Source organism: Hylobates moloch, unplaced genomic scaffold (genome assembly GCF_009828535.3).
Source record: "Hylobates moloch isolate HMO894 unplaced genomic scaffold, HMol_V3 SCAFFOLD_10, whole genome shotgun sequence".
NCBI classification, from domain to species: Eukaryota; Metazoa; Chordata; class Mammalia; order Primates; family Hylobatidae; genus Hylobates; species Hylobates moloch.
This window is the reverse complement of record NW_026652285.1, coordinates 5389115-5415669: the sequence shown is the minus strand read 5'-3', so window position 1 is coordinate 5415669 and position 26555 is coordinate 5389115. Positions and strand designations below refer to the sequence as shown.

The 26555-nt window shown below is 40.9% G+C and overlaps 2 protein-coding genes across 4 annotated transcripts in view; one reads left to right on the top strand and one right to left on the bottom strand.

The window, feature by feature from the left end:
- Positions 1–8458, top strand: part of TRIM37 (tripartite motif containing 37) — a 118276-nt gene extending 109818 nt beyond the window's left edge. For all 3 annotated transcript variants that reach the window (XM_058445196.1, XM_032162850.2, XM_032162852.2), the window contains one exon: positions 8185–8458. In XM_058445196.1, coding sequence (XP_058301179.1) covers positions 8185–8188 — 4 coding nt within the window. In that variant the 3' untranslated portion in view covers positions 8189–8458. The remainder of the gene's footprint in view (positions 1–8184) is intronic.
- The window catches only part of PPM1E (protein phosphatase, Mg2+/Mn2+ dependent 1E), a 216097-nt gene continuing 197992 nt past the window's right edge, over positions 8451–26555 (bottom strand). Inside the window, exons 3-7 of the mRNA XM_032162854.2 lie at positions 25460–25659; positions 21649–21837; positions 19105–19248; positions 18450–18543; positions 8451–11090 (exon numbers count right to left, since the gene is read on the bottom strand). Coding sequence (XP_032018745.1) covers positions 10033–11090; positions 18450–18543; positions 19105–19248; positions 21649–21837; positions 25460–25659 — 1685 coding nt within the window. The 3' untranslated portion in view covers positions 8451–10032. The remainder of the gene's footprint in view (positions 11091–18449; positions 18544–19104; positions 19249–21648; positions 21838–25459; positions 25660–26555) is intronic.

Here is a 26555-nt window from a genome sequence, read left to right as displayed (position 1 = left end):
CCACCGGGCCCAGCCTTGATTTTTTTTTTTCTTTTGAGACAGAGTCCCGCTCTGTCACCTGGGCTGGAGTGCAGTGGCTTAATCTCAGCTCACTGCGACCTCCACCTCCAAGGTTCACACGATTCTTGTGTCTCAGCCTCCCTAGTAGCGGGGATTACAGGCGTGCACCACCATGCTTAGCTAATTTTTGTATTTTTAGTAGAGATAGGGTTTCTCCATGTTTTCCAGGCTGGTTTCAAGTTGCTGGCCTCAAGTGATCCGCTTGCCTTGGCCTCCTAAAGTGCTGGGATTACAGGTGTGAGCTACCATGCCTAGCCGTTTTTTTTGTTTGTTTGTTTGTTTTTTTCTTGAGACGGAGTCTCGCTCTGTCGCCCAGGCTGGAGTGCAGTGGCGCAATCTCGGCTCACTGCAAACTCCGCCTCCCGGGTTCACGCCATTCTCCTGCCTCAGCCTCTCCGAGTAGCTGGGACTACAGGCGCCCACTACCACGCCCGGCTAATTTTTTTGTATTTTTTAGTAGAGATGAGGTTTCACCGCGGTCTCGATTTCCTGACCTCGTGATCCACCCGCCTCGGCCTCCCAAAGTGCTGGGATTACAAGCGTGAGCCACCACGCCCGGCCTTTTTTTTTTTTTTTTGAGACAAGGTCTTGCTCTGTCACCCAGGCTGGAGAGCAGTGGCATGATCACAGCTTACTGCAGCCTCAACCGTCCAGCCTGAGTAGCTGGGAATGCAAGCCACACACCATGTCCAGCTAATTTTTTTTTTTCAGAGGGGGGTTTCACCGCATTGCCCAGGCTGGTCTTGAACTCCTAAGTTTAAGCTATCCTCCCACCTCAGCCAGCCAAAGTGCTGCAGTTACAGGTGTGACCCACCTCGCCTAGCTTTGCTTGGTGTTCTCTGAGTTTCTTGTATCTGTGGTCTTGCGTCTGTCATTAGTTTTGGAAAACTCTAAGCCATTATTTCTTCAAATATTTCTTCTAACCATTATCTTTCTCTTCTCCTTCTAGGATTCTAGTTGTGCATATTTTACACAGATACTGCCCCACAGCTTTTGTATATTACGTTCTGGGTTGATTTTGTTTTCCCTTCATTTTTTTCTGTTGTGTTTCAGTTAAGGTAATTTTTGTTAACTTCAAGTTTTACTGATTTTCTTTTCAGCAGTTTAGAGCCTACTGACTAGCCAACTGAAGGCATTCATCATCTCTATTATGGCATTTTTCATGTCTTACATTTCTATTAATATTTAATTATAGGTTCCATTGCTTTGCTATAATCACCCATTATCTTGCATAATATCCACCATTTTTCTTAACATATTAACCATAATTTTTTTTTTTATTTGTTTGAGAGAGTCTCGCTCTGTCGCCCAGGCTGGAGTGCAGTGGTACGATCTCAGCTCACTGCAACCTCCACCTCCCAGGTTCAAGCGATTCTCCTGCCTCAGCCTCCTGAGTAGCTGGGACTACAGGCGTGGTGGTGCACCACCACGCCTGGCTGATTTTTGTACTTTTAGTAGAGACGGGGTTTTGCCATGTTGACCAGGCTGGTCTCGAACTCCTGACCTCAGGCCATCCTCCCACCTCGGCCTCCCAAAACAATTATTATTTAAAATTCTCTCTCACTTCCAAAATCTCTGTTATCTGAGTCTGGTTCTGATGATTGTTTCATGTCTTCAGAATGTTTTCTTCTTGGCTTTTCATATGACTCTATATATTTTGTTAATAGCGACACATCTCACATAGGACAAGATACTTTGGTGAATAGTTTTTACACCTGAAAGTAAGGAGGCCTTTCCTGCTGCTAAGACCTTTGTTGGCAGAGGTTGAATTAATGTATTATGGCTGGTGGAAAAGTAATTGTGGTTTTTGCATTTTTTTAATGGCAAGAACCAAAATTACTTTTATGCCAATCTAATAGTAGTTAGGAGTTGTGCTTGGTTCAAGATTGGATTTGCTATGATTATCCTTAGTCGGCTCGAGTTCCTGTGATGATACATTGTATTTCTGATTGGTGTTGGATACCAGAGCACTGTGTTTCAGACCCTGAGTTTCCAGGCTCAGAAGCTTTGTGCTGGGGCCGGGCACGGTGGCTCAAGCCTGTAATCCCAGCACTTTGGGAGGCCGAGGTGGGCGGATCACGAGGTCAGGAGATCGAGACCATCCTGGCTAACACGGTGAAACCCCGTCTCTACTAAAAATACAAAAAAAAAAATTGGCCGGGCGTGTTGGCGGGCGCCTGTGGTCCCAGCTACTCAGAGAGGCTGAGGCAGGAGAATGGCGTGAACCTGGGAGGCGGAGCTTGCAGTGAGCCGAGATCGCGCCACTGCACTCCAGCCTGGGGGACAGAGCAAGACTCCGTCTCAAAAAAAAAAAAAAAAAGAAGCTTTGTGCTGGGTCTCCAAGAGGGTCTCTCTCTGTGCTTCCGTTGCTCTGCTGTCCTCCTCCTGGAAATACTCTGCTGTTTCTTGAAGTGTAACGGGGGCTGGGGAGGAGCTGGCGTTCTTGGATTAGGTTGCAGTTTTAGGCACTGTGTCCCTAGGTTTGGGAGGGTCTCGGTTTACTTGCCCCCTCCCAGCTAATTGGGGGCCCAGTGATATTTCTGCCCCCTCCTCCGGGATGGGGCTTTTCTTCCATAGTCCCTTCCCTCTGCCACAGTGACTTTTCACCGATGTCCAGACGGCAACAGTATTTGTGCCCCTTTTCCCTCATAGGATGCTTTTGTTCTGTGAGATGAGAGAAAGGGTATGGTAAGTTCCTTTACCCACGCCCAGGGCCTCTGTATACTCCCCTGGGTGTGCGTCACAGCTGACACTTCTTAGGGCTCTTTACAGTATTTTCTCTGAGCCCCTGTAGAGGTTGTAAAGAAAAAGCCTGCAAGATAGGGCGGCTCCCCTAGTTTCTGCAGGCCCCGGGGTCTTAACACTCCTGCAGCCCATATTCTGCCTTCACCAATCATCACTTTTAGCTAGCCTATTCTTTCCAGTGTCTGTTTACAACGACCCTACGAAACTAGTGCTAATGTCTTCTCTCCCCTTTCAGGCAACTGCCCCTCTCCATTTGGGGCCATTTGGTTACTCTGCAACCTCAGCTTTCCAATGGATTAGAAAAAATGTCCTAATTTATAGTTCATCTGGCTCGTTTGCATTGTAAGAGTAGAAGAAATGCTCCTTCCACCCCTACATCCCAGAGTGGAAGCTGGAAGTGCTGTGATTTAAAAATATATATATGTAAAATACACATTTTATTGAATGTAAAACATGAGTGTAATTAATCCTAAAACCAGAATTCAGAAAATGAGCCATTTTTAATTTTTTTATCTAATTTAATGTTTAAATTATAAAGGTGATAAGATTAGAAAAATTTGGGAAATAGAAAACCCCAAGAGCTATTTTCTTTTTTGCATATTCATTTGAATTTTTATGTGGTAATATTTTTAGATTTCTCCTCATTCTACCTCTCATTCTCACATCTACCAATACGTGCCTTCATAGTCTAGATTTATAGAAGTTTTAGAACTCTGCTTAGGGATGCTTAAGAGCAAATGATAAGATTAGCCACAGTGTAGTTTGGGGCATCAATAGTACGGGCTGCTCTCTTTCTAAAATCCTTTTCTCTGGCTGGCATGTTGACGGGGAGTCTCCCTTCCATTCCTGCTCTGCAGACCCTGCTGGCCAGAGTCCTTGCCCGAGACCTTCAGGTCAGTCAGTGTCTCCTGGTGTGCATTTGGGAAAGGCTGCTCCATAGGCTCACCTCCCACTGGGTTTCATTTGACCTAGTGAGCCCGTAGCAACTCGATTTGGCTTAATTGGCCACCCCTAATCCTGTAGCTATCATACTACTCAGTGTAATGACTAGCAGGGACAACTTTTTCATCATCTTTAGTTAAACTCCAGTTACTCATTTGGAAAATGGCTTCTCCAAATGTGTATCATTCTTGACAGTTTTTCACATTTGTTTCCCTGGTCCTAAAGCAAGATGATAAAAATCAAATAGAACCTGTGTGTGAGGGCCCTTGTTTGCACAATGAGGAGAGGACACACTTCATCTGGAGGTGGCGTGACTGGGGGAGCATCCTACAGCTCAGCATAAGAGGCAGGCTCAACCAACTGCCCAGGGAAGAGCACTTCTCACTAAACATATTCAACAGTTGGGGCTCTCAGAAAAGAATGTGACTTGTTTGAAATGTAAATAAGGGATCTTCCATAAGGTTATTCCTAGGCCAAGCAAAAGGAGGTTCCCTAAAGCACAACAGAAAAAGTGTTCTTTACTAATTGCTGTTAAGATGACAGACGGGGCCGAGCGTGGTGGCTCACACCTGTAAATCCCAGCACTTGGGGAGGCCGAGGCAGGCAGATCACTTGAGGTCAGGTGTTCAAGACCAGTCTGGCCAACATGGCAAAACCCCATCTCTACTAAAAATACAAAAGCCAGGCATGGTGGCCCATGCCTGTAATCCCAGCATCCTGGGAGGCTGAGGCACGAGAATTGCTTGAACCTGGGAGGCAGAGGTTGCAGTGAGCCGAGATTGCACCACTGCACTCCAGCCAGGGTGACAGAGCAGGACTCTTGTCTCAAAAAAAAAAAAAAAAAAAAAAAGACAGGTAGAAACTTGCAATCAAAAAGAAAATGATGCACTTAGGGAGGCCAAGGTGGGAGGGTGGATCACCTGTGGTCAAGAGTTCGAGACCAGCCTGGCCAACATGGTGAAACCCTGTCTCTACTAATAATAAAAAAATGAGCTGGGTGTGGTGGCGGGCACCTGTAATCCCAGCTACTTGGGAGACTGAGGCAGGAAATCGCTTGAACCTGGGAGGCAGAGGTTGTGGTGAGCCAAGATCATGTCACTGCACTCCGGCCTGGGTGACAGAATGAAACTCCATCTCAAAAGAAGGAAAGGAAATGAAATGATGCACACTGACAGCAACAGGGGGCGGGTGTGGGGGGAATGCTCAGTTACGCAGCTTGTCAGTACAGACCGTTGTTTCTGATAATTTGGTAACTTGGGTAAATTTCTATGATGTTCAAATGATTTTACTGTACCTAGTGGTTCCCTTCTGTCTTGCTGTGTGCTGCTCCTTCAGAAAGAGCTGTTCCTTTTGATCTAAGTAATACCGTATTTTAGGGAATTTTTTCAAATGTAACACTTATTAATCAAAATGTTCCTTTTTTTGTCATTCCCTGCTTTAGTAAACCCCTTCAAATATGTCCTTCTTTCAAAACTTCACCTTTTTTTTCTCAATTGTTCATTTGGTTCTATATAAAGTCATGCCAAGGACTGAATGAATTTAGGGAATTAGGAGTTGAAGATCTTTGAAACTATGTAAAGTTAATTGTAAAGGCCTTCCTTACTGGTAGGCAGGAGAACAGGGCAGTGTATTGACAAGGTTGACTCGTTTGTAAGGTCAGTTCCCTCCTTTCAGATGCAGGTGTCGTAAGTGACTTCCCTCCCTCACATTCTCCTTTTTGTCTCTATCTCCTTTTACTCACTTATCAATAATCCTTGGGAGGCTTTCCACCACAGCTCACCTGATGATTTCCTTACTTTCTTCTAGCTTGAAACTCAGAGAGGCTAAGCAAAAGGGGAAAGCTTGGTTAGATGCGGAGTTCTAAGAATGAAGTAGCTGGGAGATTTGATGACCCACCGCTTAGTCCTTGGCAGGTCCGGTTCCTCTTTTCTTTTAGGATTCTAACACCGCTCCCTCTCCTCGCAGTTCAGCTGATGAAGAGAACATGTATAAGGCTAAATACCTCTCTTCTAGGGTAAAATAATGTTACAGCAGCATTTAGCAAATCTTCTTTTTAAATGTTCCAAGCTTCCAAGCTTAAGAAAACGTCCATCTCAGGATTTTATTTTCCAGTTCTGAAGAAATCTGCACAAATTTAAACACTAAATAACTTACCTTTCCTTTAAATAAAAAGACAAATGACTAGTGGTTTTTAAATTGCCGGGTTTTATTAAGATAATTGGCAAAATTTCAACATACTCCTTACCTGAATGAACAGTTTTAATAAAATATGAAGGATCACTCATGACTACAACTGAACTCAACAGTGAGATGTAGAGATTTGTAAATTGATTATTTGGTAAGAAATAATTCACTTCATTCGCTTCACTCCATAGAGAATTCTTTGCAGAGAAATGTTATGAACAAGAGAACAAAGCCTGTCTCTCACCAAAGAGCACCTAGAGTAAGAGTTTACAATGATGTATCTGGATTATCTAATTCATCAAAGTTTATTTCCTTTTCAAAAACAACTGCTGTGTCAGTCTGGAGTTCCCTGTCCTATTTCATGTTTTCTAATTAGTACAATAAATAGTCTTCAAAATAGAAGATAAAATGCTGCTATAGGAAGTAACAGTTATTTTTCAACACCATACCATTTGTCTGGAAAATCATTGTGTTATAATACTGGTAGTATCTTACTTTGTTTTGCAAGAGATTTTTAAGCTATTTGCAGATCAGAATAGAAGAGTGGGCATTTGTCCTTTAACATCACGTGATTTTCAAAGGTGAAAAAAATTTCTTTTGCTAACTTAACGATTCAAAGAAAAATGGTCTCAAATTAAAGTGTGGACAGAACAGTAGTATTCCCTTTTATAGCCTTGCTTAGGTAAGAATGTTCACTGAGTGAATAAATTAGGTTTAAAAATTAAAACAATAATTTAGATCATTTTCCCACAAAGCCTTAGCAAGGATTTGATGGGGAAGGAAGTACTTGAACCACAGCAGTTTTATCTGTAAACACTGAACTTGGCCATGCATTATCTTCATCTGCCCACTGGATGTTGCAGTTCTCACTGGCACAGTGTTCCAGTAGTGGAGTGTGGTTGTCATGAAAATGCAGTATTGACACTATCCCACTATAAATGTGGTCAAAGTTAGACTCAGTGTTGACATTGACATGGTTGCCATTGTCCTTGGAAAAGGTGTTACTTTCAAGGAGCCTCCTAAATGCAACAGTAACTTTAATCCTAATAATTCAAGGACAATGGATGGCACTTCTAGGTGAAGAAAAGGTATATACATGTGTTTCTACCCATCCTCCTTAGTACAGACCTAAATGGGATTAATAGCCCCAGTGTGTGTTGCTGTAATGTTGCCTAACCTCATATCCCTCAAAAGTACACATCTAGAAAGTGAACAAAGGAAACCTTTAAATTAGGGACTGACTCCCTTTGAAACTCACAGTGAATGTACAAGGAGTTTGTAATGACTTCAGTTGGTGACCTGAAGTCTGTTTCCCTAACCAATACTACACTCTTGTTTGGATTTATTTTACTATTTCCTATTCTAACAAAACTTGTTTAGCAGGCAAACAGATTGATGCAGACCATGTTAAATTGAAAAAGGGATACTGCCACTCTTTAAGGATTGAGTGTAGAACTTTCACCACCACTAAATTACACAATGAATAAAAATACAAAACACATAATTCACAGACTATACCTCAGCATTAACAGTTTATAGATATTATATAGATACTTTTATATCTGTCTAATATTTTTACAATCACCAGATACACCATCATTAAATACAAGTTACAGAAATATGTAGATACCATTAGTTAGAGGGTTACTTATTGCTTACGTCAGCAAGCAGCAAATAAGGGCACAAGATTTGAACTGAAGGGAACTACTTCCTATCACCAGTGGCATTAAGAGAGAACACTGCATTTCACAAAGCACTGCTTTTTATCTAGTTTATAGAACCAAGAGCAGCATATATCAGACCAATAACCACTATTTTAGTATGTATTATAGAATTTTAAAGGATTTACCTTACAAATGGTACCTAACTACTCTATAAATACGCATGTTGTGAACAAATGAATAGTTGCTATTTTTCACAATTTATAACGACCACACTAGAACTACTTTGCTTTATTTTGTAGAGAGCTAATGGCATGAGAAATGAGTTAACACTGCTATGTAGTCGGACCTACAAAATCCAGACCCTTAAAGATGGGTCTGTGTTTGTCCCAGTTTTATCCAGCCGTTTTTTTCCCCACTGAGAAAGCCTAGCACGTGTAACTTTTTCCCTTTACCTTCTTTATTCTGATCAAAAACATTACCAATAGACAACAATAGAAATTTTAAAAAGCTTTTTTTTTTTACTTCGCTAAGCACTTTGGACTACAATGTGTACCAATAGTCTGCTGCCTCTGTTTTCTTGTTTTCTTAGATAATTTGATTTGAAACTGACACTGCACCTGATGGGTTAACAAGATCTAGGCTTCAGAAAGTGACAGATACGAGTGAGGACCATGTATGAGGCAAAGCCTCGGAATGATGAAAAGGTTCCAGCGCTATCGTTGGGGCCATGCTGACTCCTTTTCAACCATTTGTCACAGATGTGAGAAGAAGAAATGACTTCAAAATCAAGAGAAAACAAATACCGAAAGTCTCTACTTAACATCCAAATTTTTAAAAATAAAATCTGTAGATTAACAATCTGATCATTGCTAAAGTGAAGCTGTTTTTGTCTATTTGATATAGCTATACAGGTACCCAAAATATGCCAGTCATCTGTGTCTTTAAAATTAAGAGATTTTAGTCCTCTGTTATGGGCCTGGGGAACGTGTACTATCCTATAAACACATGATTAGGCGGGGGACACTTCTTAGCGAGAGCACTCACCCTTGTGAGTGAGCACTCCAGAGGGGCCACCCATAGGCATTGGCCGGGCTGGTCTGCGGTTGACTAGGACTAGGGGAGGGTAACACCAAGACATTCGTGACTCTTAGAGAATCAGAGGCTGCTTCACTGAATGAATGAATCTGATAGTTTGTTGTCTTTAGTTGACAACATGCTTCTAGCTTGAAACTGCAGAAATAGCAAAAAGCAGACAGTTTCAAAATATCAAATATAACTAAATATTGAAATGAAAAGCACATGTCCTGTCTGCAGTCTGAAGCTACATGTAAGCAGGACACTGATGTGTCTTCCAATTACAACTAAACAGACCTGGCTGTCAGTAATCTGCATTCTCAGTGGCCTCTGGGCTCACTTTAGGCAATACTTTCAGCCTCCTTCATTCCAATTACTTCACTCCCTTGGGGGAAATAATTTTAGAGAAGATAAAAGTAGCATTTTTCATTCTCTAAAATCACTTTGTATTTTATAGTAGTACATGCCTTTGCTGTCTGAACTAAAAAAAGACAATATAGAAATGCTTTTGATTTTCTTTGTAAATGGCATCTTGACTCTATAGTGTATTTGTACCTGACATCATCTCCGTTAAAGCAGTTTTATTCCTGAGATGAGGGTACAGTGGAAAACACATTAGCATCATAGATTAAAACCAGTTGACAGTGGTCTCCTAAAATGCTAAATAATAAAAATTCCACCAAAAGCACCATAACAGGTTATGAAACTCCCAAATAACTACAGCCCTAGGAAACATTTTTTAATTTAAAAAAAGTTCACAATCTTTTATGTTACAGGAAAAAAATCCGTAACTCTTTCTGACTATAAACCGCCTCACAAGTCTGAGAATATGACACTTTTAAACTGATTTACCACTTTCATTGTTATCAGTTAAAATCCATATGGCTTTTAGTCTTTTACCTACCCAAAAAGGTGAGGGGGCAGGGGGTTCCTTCATAGTGCCCAGGATTTTGAGGGACATTTCCCAACCAAATTTAATTCAGTATTAAATTTTCCACAGATAAATTAGGCACATCAGACCAGATTTCAACCGCATTGAGATTTCAACACTGTATATCCCGACTGAAATAACTAACTTGAAAGCTTCCACTAGTGACTGAAGGGATGGTGGGAAGGGGGTTGTGTATTGGTGTCGAGACACATCACAGGGACCAGCTGTGTAATTTTGTGAGTGAAACTGCCAGTACTTTTTTTAGATTGAAAACACTGTACTTTGAGTTTCCTAGAGATCTATTTACATTTAAGAATTGAGCCATCCATGGATTCATAATGAAGCACATGTTTTAGAAATGTCTACCTTGTTTCTACTCTGATAGTGGTATTTTTATTGGGGGAGAGCTAGCTAACCTACTTGAAAGAAAAATTATTCTATTTTATAGCTCCAAGGAAGATCTGGGCATGGAATATCATGAGTCTTTCTGAGCTTCCTCATGTTTTCACTGTACCCTTTCCAACTATTTTGCCTCCATGGCAGAGAACTTCTTATCCTATTTCTCTTCCCACTTCCAGTAAGTGAGGACAGGCTAGTGCCTATTTTGTGGGAAGGCTCTTGAGCAGAGAGAAATGAATACAACTTTGGATTAAACCTGAATCTGTGCCACTTCTTTGAGTAGTGGTGGCGTAAATGAGACAATCTAGAAACTCTGTTTCCCAGGGATTTGAACTGTTCATTTTCCAACCCTGAAAAGACAGGAGACAAGCTCTCCATTCTGTATATCTGCTCCCCTGTTGAACCCAAATTGAAAGCAGTGGGAAACTCTCTAGCACCACTCCATTCAGGCAATAATGACTGAACTGATTTTTTCTCCATCATTAACTCATTAATAAGATTTGCTTTCTTTGGTGCACCAGGACCAAACATCTCAACTGGTAGCAAAAACTGGGCACTGTGAGGTTTGCTTGCTTCTATTTGTGTGAGATCTAGGTAGCCTGGGTCTTCCAGCACGTTGATTTGGGACCCTGGGCTCAGGCTAGTTCTATCAGTGAATGAATCCACACGCCCATCATAGCCTAGGTCGGCTGGTGCTGAGCACTGGTGCTGAGGCCAAGAGCGTTTGCACTCTCCGTGATTCTCCTTATCATCCCCACCATCTTCTTGCCCTCCTTGAAAAGAGTTCTCTGTCCAATCTGATTCCTCACTAACATTTACAGCTTTGTTCATGTCCCTCAGGAATACCACAATAACCGTGATGTTATCACTTGACCCAGCATCACGAGCTGATGCCACTAATTTGTGGGCAACCATGCTGCTGTCTCCGTTATTCTCTTTCAGGTGGTCGGACACAACTTTCACTGCCTCATCAGGGTTCACGGTGTCATAGAAGCCATCACAGGCCAGAATGAGGTAGTCTTCGGTCCCATCCAGAACAGTGGAGGCAGAATCTGCATCCCCACAGATATATGGCTTATGTTCAGCATCTCCTGCGGGAAGCAGAGTGTAGGGGCATCATTAGCCTTTGTTTTACCTTGCATGCTAAGAACATTTATGACCAATGCCATGACTCTGATCACAACTTACTGGATTGTGAACTGAATTGACTGGAAAGAATTTATAAAATAGTTTTTGACAAAATACTTAAATTCTCTGGTAATCAGATCTGCTTACTCCTTACTCCCAGTTAAATAATTGCTAGTTACTGGGCATAAATCCTTACCCAGCTTAGACTCTGAATCTGCGCCTCTGGCTATGATTTAGGCCTAGCTGAGTGTAACAACAATGTCAGATCTAAGTTTGTTGCTGTACTGAAAAATTCAGTACACTGTGTAGGAAGACATGGTTGATTCAGTAGATCTGTTCTTTTGCAGGTGGTTTTGATTTAATTGAAATTTGAAAACAAGTCCACATTGAAAGAAACAAACCAAAGCTCTGATCATTCTCTTCATTAAATAATTTTTGTTCTATTCTTGTTTAGAAATCAATAAATAGCTTCATGCTGCGAGCAAGAAGGAAGGTTTCAGTTACACGAGATTTTATAAATCAAGTCTAACTCCCTTAAGCCAGGAAGAGTTATGTGGCTGACCCAAGGCCTCACACATGGGAGCTGAATGCAGTTTTCTTGATTCCCAACCCACTTGGCTTTCTATTTTTTAATGGTGCTTTACCTGTAACTTCTAGAGAACAGACAAAATGTATGGCCATTTTTCTCTTATATTTAGAGACTGCCATATTCTTCATATGGCTCTGATCATCGATCACCCCACTTCTGTCTTTATTGTTATTGTGCATTTCCCCACTTATTAACAACTGTGAGAACCCAAGGTCTTTCTGGGCCTTTCTCTCTTCCTTTTCTTGCTTAGCTCATCCTCTCACAGAATGACATCTGAGCTGGTCCTGAAGGGTAAGTTAGTTATCACCAGGCAGAGAAGTTGCCTCAATTGAGGGAACAGGATAAGCAAAGGCAGAGGCAACTGTTAGGGAGTAATGTGCAGTTGGAGAGTAGGGTGTTTGGGGTAGGAGTGAGACTGCAGACCTCGGGCCCACACTAAACTAGGTTTCTATCACTAGACTACTGAGATAATTGATCATTTAGGACTTTCAGATCCAGAGCACTTCCAAATCCATTCATTGTTTACATTGATTACATTCCTTTAGGTACCTTGTGAGAGCGCAGCAAAAGGGTCCTTAGCCTATGAGGTAACCAAGTAGCTTATGACTACAACAAGGGACTCTCATTCACTTTTTAAAAAATTTTTTTGTTGCCCAGGCTGGAGTGCGGTGGCGCGATCAGGGCTCACTGCAGCCTCGATCTCCCAGGCTTGGGTGATTCACCTACCTCAACCTCCCAAGTAGCTGGGGCTACAGGTGCACACCACCACGCCCAGCTAATTTTTCTATTTTTTTTTTTTTTTGTAGAGATAGGATCACACTATGTTGCCCAGGCTGGTCTTGAACTCCTGGCCTCAAACAATCCATCTGCCCACCTTGGCCTCCCAAAGTGCTGGGATTACAGGCATGAACCACCACACCCGGCTCTCATTCACTTTTCTTTTCTTTTCTTTTCTTTTTTTTTTCTTGCTCTGTTCCCAGGCTGGATCATGGCACAATCGGCTCACTGCACCTCTGCCTCCAGGTTCACAATCTCTGCCTCACCTCCGAAGGCTGGTCTCGAACTCCTGACCTCCGATAATCTGCCTGCGTCGGCCTCCCAAAGTGCTGGGGTAACAGGCATGAGCCACCGCATCTGGCCTCTCATTCACTTCTTTACAAAAAAATAAAAACGAACCACATACAGGGTACTGAGCAATAATTCCTAGAGTAGGGTATCCTAAATCATCATTACATAGTATTATAAAAACAAGAAATAAACTCCAGATATTTACAAAGGGCTTTACTGTATAGCAGTGGCATACTGCTTAGTGGTTAAGGACACCAGCACTAGTGTCAGACTGCCTGGGTCCAAATCCTAGCTCTTCTACTTGTCACCTACACAACTCTCATCAATTACTATCCTTTCCATTGCACTAAAACCGAACTTTTTGACTCAGGGAAGATTAAAATGAAGATAAACTCACTTGAGTAATCTGACTATATATTCATTATTTCTAGTATCTGTTATAGGTTCTTTTTGACACAAGAAAGTTGGCCAGGCGCAGTGGCTCATGCCTGTAATCCCAGCACTTTGGGAGGCCAAGGTGGGAGGATACTTGAGGTCGGGAGTACGAAGCCAGCCTGGCCATCATGGTGAAACCTTGTCTCTACTAACAATACAAAAATTAGCCAGGCCTGGTGACGTGCATGTGAAGTCCCAGCTACTCAAGAGGCTGAGGGAGGAGAATTGTTTGAACCCAGGAGGCAGAGGTTGCAGTGAGCCCAGATTGCGCCACTGCACTCCAGCCTGGATGACAGAGAGAGACTGTCTCAAATAAAAAAAAGTTTCTTTCCAACATTTTACATCTCTGTTTAATCCTCAAATAGTCTAGAAAGCTCATTAGGAACCCTATGGATAACTCTGCTAGAACCAATGTGGGCACATGCCCTATCCAGCAGGTTGCATGATTAGATACACGGAGCAACAAATAATTAATGTAATTACCTGGGTTAGTGTATCTATTAGGTAAGAAATTAGTCTTCGACATTATAAATGTTCATTTCACTCCTTCCATTCACAAACACACCCTCTCATCTTACTCATATCTAGGCTCTTCTCCATTCATTCGTTCATTATTTCTTTCTTTCTTTTTTTTTTTTTTTTTTTTTGAGACAGAGTCTCGCTCTGTCGCCCAGGCTGGAGTGCAGTGGTGTGATCTCAGCTCATTGCAACCTCCACCTCCTGGATTCAAGCAATTCTCCTGCCTCAGCCTCTCAAGTAGCTGGGATTACAGGCACGCACCACAATGCCCAGCTAATTTTTGTGTTTTTAGTAGAGACAGGGTTTCATCATGTTGGTCAGGCTGGTCTTGAACTCCTGACCTTGTGATCTACCCACCTGGGCCTCTCAAAGTGCTGGGATTATAGGCATGAGCCACTGCGCCCAGCCCTCATTCATTATTTCTTACAGGAGTCAAAACCATCTTTTCCAAGCATGCTTTTGATTTAATCAGCTTCGCTTATATGCTAAGGTGCCTCCATAGCCTGTTAGAACTCATTAAAACTCAATTTATTTAAGCAGAAAATGCAAAAATTTTAAAGATATTTCAAAATAAATAAATAAATAAATAAAATCCAATATAGGATTCAGTGTCCTTCACCAATTTACTAAAGTTCCCATCCCCTACTCTACCTGACTACATGATTATCATCATTATTATTTTCTGAATTCCACCTCTAAAAATAAATGTGATCTGAGTCACACTGTTCCCAAAAATCTTGTTTTAGTGCTTCAATTAAAAGACTACTGCAACTGTTAGTTTGGAACAGAACATACGAAGATTTGTACAGAGAAAATGCTGCCAAAGTTCTGGCTTTTCACCTGCTCTACTGTTGGGTGTCAAATTCATGACATTTCGCCCCCAAATTCGGTAGGAGGGCATGAATATCCATTTCATGGTAGAAATGGCAACATCCTTTTGTCTTCAACCTCTTCTCTCCATATGTTAGGAAACATATCATGCCTCTGTCAACTTTGGATCACAAGTCTGAAGGGCTCATGGGGAGAAACTGTTGAAAACCTTTTCATTTTTATAAGTATCATTTTTTTTCCTGAGTAGAGCTGAACTCTGCCCAGGAGTCCTTTTTCTTGTCCTTTTGCAGCCCCCTATTTTATTCCATGTGGTTTCCAGTTCTTTGTCAAATTCTTCAACTCCCTCATCCACTTAAGCTACTGGATTTTGGTAAATGGCCTAATTTCCTACTTCAAAGACAAGTTGATCAGGCTTGAATTTTCTCAATTCCCCTCCCACCCTTGCCATACACGCACTGTTTGTTTAATCTGTAGAGATTCTCCCATATCAGCTACCATTTTCTCAGGGTAAGCAGTGTTCTTTTCCCATCCTAACAGTGAACCTGTGCTGCTGGTCCTGTCTCCCTAGGACTCTGGCTTCTCTACTCTCTCGTCTTCAATTTCTCCTCTACTTGCTCTCTTCCTTTTCCTACAAACATGCTCAAATCTAAAATCTCCTCATCCTAAAAATAGAAACAATAAAAAGGAACCCTTTCCTGAATCAGCTTTTGCCTTAAGCCACCACACTATTTCCTTTCTCTCCTTCACCATCAAACTGCCCAAGAAACTAAATCTACACTTGCTCCTTTATGTTACTGCCTATTCCCGGTGCCAGATTGTTTGTTGATTAGTAGGTTTTCCCACCTAGCAATCCATCTCATCAGTTGATATCCTCCTCCATATCCCTTTTTAGCTCTCCTCATCTCTGTAACAAACTGTATGAATGTCTCCCAGCCAGGCTGTTTCTACTCTAGCCCAGCTTCCATACAAATATCTTTATAAATACAAATCTGACCCTGTGGCCCCTCTGCGTATTCACCTGGTAAAGTCCAGACTACTTAGCCTCGCACATAAGGCCCTTTGCAATCTGGCACCAACACTGCTAATCTCTTACCACTCCCATCTCTGCTCTAACCTCCTGTACTTGTTGCTTTTCCTAAAACATGCCATGCCTTTTCAAACCCCTGTGTATTTATATTCCCCTCTACCTGTGTAGGGATTTCCTTCCCAGCACATTATCCTCCACATTCAATTCAAAAGTCACTATGTATGAAGTCTCCCTTATCCACTCTTAGATTGTTTATTTTTTATTATTAAAATAGAGACGAGTATCACTATGTTGCCCAGGTTGGTCTCAAAATCCTGGGCTCAAGCATTCCTCCCACCTTGGCCTTCCACAGTGCTGGCTGCCACACCCAGCCTTCTCTCTGAGATTGTCACTTATTAAGGGACATTCTTCCCTGCTTTGGGTTTCCCTTTTAGAAGAAGAGGCTGGTATTCTCTATTAAGTTAGTTCTGTAACAAGCATTAAAGATGATCCTCAATCCTCTGACAAAGGTCAGTTCAGGAGAAATAGGTGTTTGGTTTGAGTTGTCAACCTAATTCACTGCTCACTCAAGCACTCATGTAATGATCATTAATGTAAATTGGTTCCACAGATAGTATAGTCCTCTGGTTCAGTGATTTTCAGTCAAGGATAGCATTTGATGGGTGGTGGGTCCTGCTAAACCTACAATGTGCATGATAAAGACTTTTCCCCACCAATAACAATAATAATAATAATAATAATAATAATAATAATAATAATTCCATATAAGGGTATATTTTAGAAATGAGATATTTCCCCTTTTTGGCCTTATTCTAGAGTTCCTAATAACTCCCTCCAGTCTAAGGTCAAGCCACCTCTCAATTTTTCAGGAGGTATTTGTAGACTCTTTCAGCTCTCTATTTCTCTTTCAGCTTTCTACTCACATTTGGGCCACTTCACAGCTTGCCAGCACCTTCCCAAAGAGTGGGAGGAACTCAGATCAGTGGTGAAAGCTAAATCCTTTCAGATTTTCTTCATGTTCTGGAATTTTTTGGTAATTGTTAACTAAATTTTGAGACTAGATGTGAATTCCAACCATGTCTGATTACTTCATTTCTTTAGGGAAGCAGAGATTAAAAACTGCAGTATACATGTAATGTACATATCACCCATATAGATATACATATTGATTTATTCTTTTTAAAAAAAAACAAGAGTGAAGCTAAGCCATGAAGCCTAAAATAATAAACCCAGGACCCAAAGTGAGACAAAGACAGAAATAGCTTAATTCTTTGAACTTACACCCTTGCATTTTGTCCAGCCAACTTAGCTGTTTAATCTCTATGTTTTAGACCGAGTTTCATTGACTTTGACTTTCCCCTTCTTTTGAAAAATTTAAGTCCCAGGGATATAGGGTTCTTTGAAACCCCTGGGTTATCTGACAAGTCACTGTATTCCACATACAGAAAGTAGTTTTAATATAAAAAGCACAATGTTTTTCCTATCAACTTATTCTGTTATTTATGTCATTTTAAAATTCATTGAAATAATTTAGAGGCATAAACAAAATAAATGTGGATAAAATATGGAGAAAGGCTTCCATCTCTGGAAAATACTGATTTGACCCAAAATGCAATGAAATAAGAAACACTATGATTTTTTGGTTTTGTTTTAAGACAGGATCTCACTCCCTTGGCCCAGGCTGGAGTGCAGTGGCACAATCTTGGCTCACTATAGCCTCAAACTCCTGGACTCAAGCAATCCTTCCGCCTCAGCCTCCTGTGTACTAGGACTACAGGCACAAGCCACTAAGCCCAGATTTTTTTTTATTTTTATTTTTTTTTTGAGACGGAGTCTCGCTCTGTCGCCCAGCCTGGAGTGCAGTGGCGCGATCTCAACTCACTGCAACTTCCGCCTCCCAGATTCAAGCGATTCTCCTGCCTCAGCCTCCCGAGTAGCTGGGACTACGGGCGTGTGCCACAACACTCAGCTATTTTTTTATATTTTTAGTAGAGACGGGGATTCACCGTGTTAGCCAGGATGGTCTCCAGCTCCTGACCTCATGATCTGCCTGCCTCAGCCTCCCAAAGTGCTGGGATTACAGGCATGACCCACTGCGCCCAGCCTTTGTTTTTTTTGTTTTTTGCTTTTTTAAGAGATGAAGCCTTACATTGCCCAGGCTGGTCTTTAACTCCTGGGCTCAAGCCCGCTTCAGCCTCCCAAAGTGCTGGGATTACAGGTGTGAGCCACTGTGCCTGCCCCAGCCACTGTGGGTTTGAAGCAGATTTGTGTACTAATGATTGAAGGCTTCCATAAAATTTAAAATGTATAGAAACTAGAAAATTCTGCATTTCTTGATATGGTTCTCTTTTATTTTTTTTTTGAGACGGAGTCTCACACTGTCACCCAGGCTGGTGTGCAATGGCACGATCTCCACTAGCTGCAACCTCTGCTTCCCAGGTTCAAGCAATGTTCCTGCCTCAGCCTCCCAAGTAGCTGGGATTACAGGTGCTCGCCACCACGTCCGGCTAATTTTTTGTATTTTTAATAGAGATGGGGTTTCACTATGTTGGCCAGGCTGGTCTTAAACTCCTGACCTCGTGATACGCCTGCCTCAGCCTCCCAAAGTGCTGGGATTACAGGCGTGAGCCACTGAGCCTGGCAGTTCTCTTTCAATAATGGAATTTAAGTATATAAATATACAGGTTTAACTAAATCAAACAATTAAAAGATACATTATCCAATTATTATTTTAAATAATAATAAGCATTCTAGTAATATAAATTATCATCTCAGGTTCCCTGTATCAGAGTTAATACAGGACAATGAACTAGAAGAGGACAGTTTGGAGAAACAAAAATTTGTTTTTCCTACCAATAGCTCTGGAGACCGACAGACTTCCATTCACCCTCCAGGCACCAAACCAGACTACGCAACCTCCAAGGGCCTCAATTCTCTGCTTTTCATCCTAAACAGCAACGCAATAAAAAGAAGCAAATAACTGGATTCAGGATTTATTCATTTACTTTAACAGTAAACAACAGATATAATACTCATCAGCTCATGAAAAGGTACTCTTTGTTTCTCCATTGGAGGGTGGGCACAGTTGCTGATGTGATAGCAATAATTGTAATAATTAAGTGAATCCTGGCCAGGCGCGGTGGCTCACGCCTGTAATCTCAGCACTTTGGGAGGCTGAAGCAGGCAGATCACCTGAAGTCAGGAGTTCAAGACCAGCCTGGCCAACATGGTGAAACCCCATCTCTACTAAAAATACAAAAATTAGCCGGGCGTGGTGGCACATGCCTGTATCCCAGCTACTCAGGAGGCTGAGGCAGGAGAATCACTTGAACCCAGGAGGCGGAGGTTGCAGTGAGCCAAGATCACACCATTGCACTCCAGCCTGGGCAACAGAGCAAAACTCCGTCTCAAAAAAAAAAAAAAAAAAAGTAAGTGAATCTTAATCAATAACTAGAAAATTTAAACTAATAACTAGAGCATGGGCTCTATTAAAACAGACCATACTTACCTCTCTGTCTGGTTTGTGTGGCTTCATTAGTTCAACAGCTTGGCCCTTTCTCACAAGCATAACCTGGGAATCACCCACCCAGGCCACATGTAGCATGTTGCCCCTGATGAAAGTCACCACTCCTGTGGTCCCACATCTCAAGCTCTGAAAACAGTTTAAATAAAACTAGACTCAGTGAAAAGAAATAGATACTACATTCTTATTGAGAAGCAATTTATAATTAATCTAAGCTTTTCAGCTGGGAGCTATACTATTAATAATGGAATTTCACACATATATAATAATTCATTGTCTCAATGCATTTGTATATGCATGTATGTATTTATGTGTATATACACACATAAGTCCACCTGATCTGTGATATGCAGGGCGAGGATGATTATTAATTCCACTTTACAGATAAGAAAACCATGGCAGGTTATGTGACTTGCCCAAGGGCAGGTAACTATTAGTACATAAGACAGAGTTGAAATTCTTTTTCTTCCCAGTCAAGCACCAAATCCTCTATACCAATCCTCAGAGTAAAAATGTCTATATTCTGCTCTCCATTTCATTACTGACATCATATTTGTTCAGTGGGAGAGTCCTAGCTGTACAAAATGATATATAAAACATCTGATTGGTACACAACAGATGCTCTAATCTCTGGAAATTAAGCTAAGGGGCCAAGAGACAGCTTACGTTCCCTGGAGTACTAAGATGCTTATACCTTTAAAAAAATATCCTTCCTACAGTATTTTTAGGGGCCTTTGCTTTTGGAACATTGCATAAAGAACTAACAGCCTGGAATTTCACTGCAGTAGCTACCACTATACTTAAAGCTCTTGATCCTACTATACGAAAATGACATCCCCATTTGACATGAGTCACCACCAAATGAGCATGACTTTCTGTTACTAAGGACCTGGCCTAAATTAGAACCAATGCGTCAGGGGTGGTAAAAGGTCTCTTGTATCCAATGAGAAAAACAACTTCTCATTTTCCCTATATAGGGAAAGTTTGTTATAAATCCTCACCCACCAATAAAATGTCTTCCCACACAGAATGTTCAAAAACTCAGCCCCCTAGAATACATGATAAACACACTTCAGTGCATATGCCCTGGAGAGAACAGGAGGCAGGGCTGCTTCACAACAGGAATAGCTGCTTTCTTCCCAGCAGTTAGCAGCACATGGAAGCATAAGAAGGAGAAAAGGGGCTGCTGAGACAAACCTAAATTATTCAGAACTATTGGCAGAACTGAGAGACACCAGGGTCATTGACAAAACAAATGAGGTAAACATGGTCAGAAAACAACAACAACATAATTTTGAGAAGACAGAGGAAAAAGAATAGAATAGAGGATGAAGAAGACAGAGTGAATCTCTTTGTTTCACATTGATGATTACAGGTCACCTCTCAGGGGCCCGCCCTTGTCCCCAACTCAGATGATAAAAGCCCACAGCTTCAAGAGAGGCAGAGCCAAGCAGAATGCAGGTCCTCAAGAGACTGGGAGCTCTGAGGTCAAGAGCGGCTTTATTCTCCAGACCCACCTCTTTGTGTGGACTCTACTGGTTACTGTTGGATTTGCATATTAATCCAAACTTAGGGGAGGGGAGAGATGAAGAATAATTCTCTTTCTTAATACCAAATAGGTCTGAGTTATTGTTTCATTAATTCCAAGCTCCATTATTGCTTGTAGCATAACTATGCTATCGAAAAATGGATTAAATGATTACCCTGATCTCTCCAAGCCCATTTTAAAAAGAGTTAATGCTTAAGTCACAGGGCAGGAGTCTTATTTTTTGTCCGTATCTACTTCTGTAATTATTTAAAAAAATTAAAAATTATTTTCTTTTATTCGTCCCCAGTTAAAAATCCAATATAGAACACTGTAGTTAATTATGTACCAATACCCAGAACGATAATTAGATTAATTTTTTTTTACTTTTAGACCTTAATATAGAGCCCTTGCCATTTATTCAAAGTAAAAAAACTTAGGTATGATTAACCTTCGCAATGTAGGACATGAGCTCTTCTTTTCTCCCTATTAAGAGAAAAATCAGCTCAAGGATCATTTAAGGATTCACCCTCTCCAAGCGAATTTTCCCTCAAGAGATACACAGCAAAACACTGCCTACCCATTTAGAACCAAATGTATGGAAGTAATCCCAGTTTCTGTTTCTTTTTTAGACCATTGTTTTATTCACCATATCCAGATCTTGTCAGCAAGAGTCTGCTTAGAGAGATGGTCCTGGTGTGAACCTGACAGGCAATGGTGAATAAAAGAAAGATGAAACTCACCTGCCAAATCCAGCGATTATTACAGAAATGAATCCAGAAAATTACAGCTTGAGATTTTCTATACAGTACCTCGTTGTACCCCCTGAAACTCTTCCTGAGGAGGGAATTAGAACTACAACAGAATCCAATACTATGAGTCAAGAATACAATCTGGATAATGTCTGCCCAGAAAGAGAAAATCTAAATAGCCCTTTAACCACACAGACCAAATTGAGCTCAGCTAGTGCATTTCTAGCTGGAACTTATGAGAAAGGGGCATACCTCCCTGGCTGCTTTCTGCACAAACCGCTCATCAGTGACCCGGAAGGCCCTGCACAGAGCCTCAGCAGGATCATGGGGAAACATCTCCTGGCGGACTAAGTTAACGTGGAGGTGAATGGAGGCATAAATAGCAGCATCTACTCCCCCATGGCCATCAAACACTGCAAAGTAAGCTTGTTCTTCCTGGTCCTGTCAACAGAAACACAGAACAGTTATGGGAGCTGGGTATAGCATGATTCGAATGAACCAATCTCCTGGCATCATTGTTGCCCATCCTTTCTCCTCCACTACATTTGTCATTCAGAATAATGAGACTAAATGTTTTCCTTCTCTAACATGCCTGATCGACTGCTGAAATACCTGCAATATTAGGGCATCTGTGTTTACACACCAGAACACTGGAACACGTCATGCCCAATTAGCTCAAGCTGAAGTGCCCTCTCTCTGTGAAAGTTGTTGTCTTGTACCATGGGAACCACCCACGTACATTTGCTTCAAAATTGCTGTTACAAGTTGGGGGAGGGGGGATAGGGAGGGTATGAGAAGGAATTGAACAAAAGCAGCTCCAGATTGAGTGATTTTTTTCAAAATGAAAGTACTTTAATAGCACAATTAGAACCTGAGAACAATAGAAAATAACTGGTCTTCCAACACAAGGCCAATTAAATTCAAATTTAAAATATATAAAAATATGAAAGCATAAACATACTTCTAAACTGTAATACCTTCTTCATAAATCATTCCCAGTCACACTGCATTCTCACCACAAATAGCACAGCATCTCTAAACTAATTTACCAAACTTGAACCACATCAGATGCTCAAATGCCCTGTGCGGCTGACTACTTTGCCTCCCTCACCCCATGATCTAAGATTTTAGTTTCACATTTCCTTGCAAAGTAAACTGCCAGAGGAGGATCTTCCAACCCTGTGCTTTGTCTTGACAAAAGAAGCCCAATCATAAGATTCCACATCAACCATTAAGCAGTTTTGTGCTTTATCATCTGTTCAAGTGTTTAAATCTCAGATCTGTCTCAGGAGATCTGTGACGCACTGAACTCGCACTGAGTCCTGAGCTCCCTTCAGGCAACAGTATGTAATGATTTTCATTTGCAAGTCTTTTGACTTCTTTTTCTGCTCTAAGAGCCTTAGAGGAGTCCAGGCCTGTCACTGATTCTTAAGCGAATCATGTAGTTTTCTCATCTGTTAGGCAGGGATGAGTTACTGTCTCATGGGGATTTGGAAGGGCTACTAAAATAACAAGTATATCTGTACTTTGAAAAAGTTCTTTTTTTAAATTTATTTTTGGAGTAAGCGTCTCACTTTGTCACCCAGGCTAGGGTACAGTGGCATGTTCACAGATCATTGTAATTTCGAATTCCTGGGCTCAAAGGATCATCCCGCCTCAGCCTCCCAAGTAGCTGGGATTACAGGCAACAGCCACCGCACCTGGCTGAAAAAGTTACTTTTAAAAGGGTATATTACATTCACAAAAGTACCAAATATAAATGTCCATAGAATAATAACCAAAATATTATGAAACCTTTGTCTAACACACACATTACAACTAGTTCTTTTAGCAACTTTAATGATATGAAGGACGGATTAAACAACTCTCTAGAAATAATCCTGGCTGGGCACGGTGGCTCACACCTGTAATTCCAGCACTTTGGGAGGCCAAGGCGGGCAAATCACAAGGTCAAGAGATCAAGACCATCCTGGCCAACATGGTGAAACCCCGTCTCTACTAAAAATACAAAAATTAGCTGGGCGTGGTGAAACGTGCCTGTACTCCCAGCTACTCGGGAGGCTGAGGCAGGAGAATCTCTTGAACCTGGGAGACGGAGGTTGCAGTGAGCCGAGATCGCGCCACTTCACTCCAACCTGGAGACAGAGCGAGTGAGACTCTGTCTCAAAAAAAAAAAAAAGAAAAGAAATAATCCTGACAGGTAGAATTTCTATCTCTACTAAAGCAGTTCTCATTTTTAAACAACTCGAAATAGCACCAGAAGAAACAAAAGGAAGCCAAGTGGATTTCTTTAAAAAATAAAAAAAAGATAGCTTCTTTTTAAAAAAACACAAAACATTCACTGATGTTTTCCCTATTATAATAATGCATGATAATTTAGACTAATAACAAAGGAAATATCACCAATAATTCCACCATACACAGATAACCATTCTCTCTCTCTCTCTCTCTCTATATATATATACGTATATATAAATGAAATTAGGATCAGAATGTGCATTTTATAGCCTACTTTTTGTCATTTTTACTGGCATTTCCTCATCTCACTAAGATTTATTTAAAGACATTGTTTTAATGGCTTAAAATATGCATCTTATATGAGCATATCATAGTTATCATTCCCTTTCATGATTTAGATAATTTTCAATTTATTATAAACAATGTTGTAAAAACATTTATGTCAAACGAAACATATGCCTAAGACTTTTCTGCATTTCTATTTTCTTATAATAAAGAATTAAAAGTGAAATGACCAGATTAAAGAGTGTGAAAATTTATTAGGTTCTACATATGTGTTGCCATATTGCTCTTAAAATCTATTTCACAATAGCAAGGTTCTCCTTTCTGAGTTAAGTCCTTTGGACTAATTTTGAAACTAGGAGGCAAAACAGAAACCAACCAAGTCAACAAACAACAACAATGCCCTCAAATATGAGTATAATCTTCAAGTAGGTATAGTGATATAAGGATTGTTTATCACACAATCCTTCTGGGTTACATTTGCATGGCCATGGTACTAGAAACAAAGACATCAGCTGATCTATCTTTATAACATAAACACCAATTACCAACCTGCCATCATTGCTGATTAGACCTTGACAGTCAGCTAAAATGTAAATTTAGCTGCTAAATAGAGGAAATATTGTGCTTTGTATAAATTACTACATTGTAATTTTTAAGTTATGGACTGGAGTGAAGAAGAGGCAAGTGACAGGCAAAGGAAACAAATCTACTTCTGTTTGCATTAACATAATACATTTAATAGAAAAAGAAAAGAAAGACAACAAGAAAATAGTTATTAAGCTGCGAAGGCTCATATAGATCCAATTTGTCAGATACAGAGATTCATGAAATATAATTCCAGCTACTTTCCTATCTCAGAGACCACGATTTTAAAAAGAAAATCACATGAAATAAACTGCATCAGTCTTAAATCTTCCTTTTGTGTTTGTGTTGCTTCAGCAACATAGTAATGTGAGAACTTAATACACCATTTGATTATACTATAGAAATAGTTTGGGTTTTTTGTTTGTTTTTTTACAAAACAGCCTTATTGAGATATAATTTTTTTAAATTGTTTTTTCTTTTCTTTTTTTTTTTTTTTAAGAGACAGTCTCACTATGTCTGTCACCCACGCTGGTCTCAAACTCCTGGTCTCAAGCCATCCTCCTGCATCAGCCTCCCAAAGTGCTAGGATTACAGGCGTGAGCTAACAAACCCAGCCTAATCGTTTTCTTTTTTGCTTATATGTTTATAGAATAGCTCTGGAAGGTGACACAAAAGACTACCTTGCCTCCATGGAAGGGAACTGAGTACCTGGGAGGCAAGGATAAGAGACATTTTTATTTTCCCAATTTTGAACCATGTGAATACATTACCTATTCAAAAGAACGTAAAATAGTTCCTTTTCTGTTGCAAATTTGTGCCACTTTGCATTTAGCCCTACTCTAATCTACCAGAGATACAATTAGAAATATATCAGAAGTTTTCCTTTTCTAACAGGACCATGAAGGTGTTTGTTTTGTCTTTAAAATCTCACTGACTCTCCGGAAGTGCCCTTTACCTCTAGGTTGAAGAGCATATTAAAGTCAGGAATGCAGACATGTTTGTCCTCCATTTTCCTGCGCATGTTTTTGATGGCATGGATTGATGTCTCATAATAAAGCTTGGGTCTCCTGCGGAGGGGGAAGTCTTTCACCCAGCTGCAGCAAATCTCGTGTAGTTTGCTGAAGACTGAACGGGCCAATTTCACTGTCTCAATCTCTGTGAAAGAAACACAGAAACCCCCAATGAAGAGCCTTGTAAAACTGCTTTTCACTTCTCTGCTTGGTAAAGACAGAAGTAGGTCACCTTACTCAAGTTCCTCCTTCATAGAAGAAATTCATCCTTCTCAAGAGAAATGAAATGCTGCTTCTGAAGAGAGAAAATCACAACCTATCTAGTGGAAAATCATCAGCCTGCAGCTGCCACTAAATATTCTTATGTCATGAGGAGAAAACCTTTGGCCAGGGCTGGACCTATTCCTGGCTTGATTTCTTCCAGCCGGAGAAGTGCTCTCACCACACTGCTCCCTAGTTCCCAGCACTCGTTTCTTTTTGGTTGTCTGGTATGGTTATCACTAGGAGAGCCAAGCCTCCTATGCTTAGAAAAATAAGCAGTGATTAACACTGCTTCCATAGTCCAATTAGCTGGATAAATACAGTGTTTATTGGAATATGGAAGGCCTATGAAAACAGCCCACAAACTACAGAAATAAGAAGGGTTTACGTTGCTTACCATTTGTCTTTGTCCTCTTTCTCCCTGACTTCTTCCTTTACATCCAATTCCCTTTTTTCTCCTATAAATGCTCATCATTTGTAACTGAATTGTGTATGTGTATATATATATTTACACACACACACACACACACACATATATATATATATATATATTTTTTTTTTTTTAAATTAAGACGGAGTTTCGCTCTTGTTGCCCAGGCTGGAGTGCAAAGGCGTGATCTTGGCTCACTGCAACCTCCGCCTCCTGGGTTCAAGTGATTCTCCTGCCTCAGCCTCCCGAGTAGCTGGGATTACAGGTGCCCGCCATCATGCCTGGCTAATTTTTCGTATTTTTAGTAGAGACAGGGTTTCACCATGTTGGCCAGGCTGGTCTTGAACTCC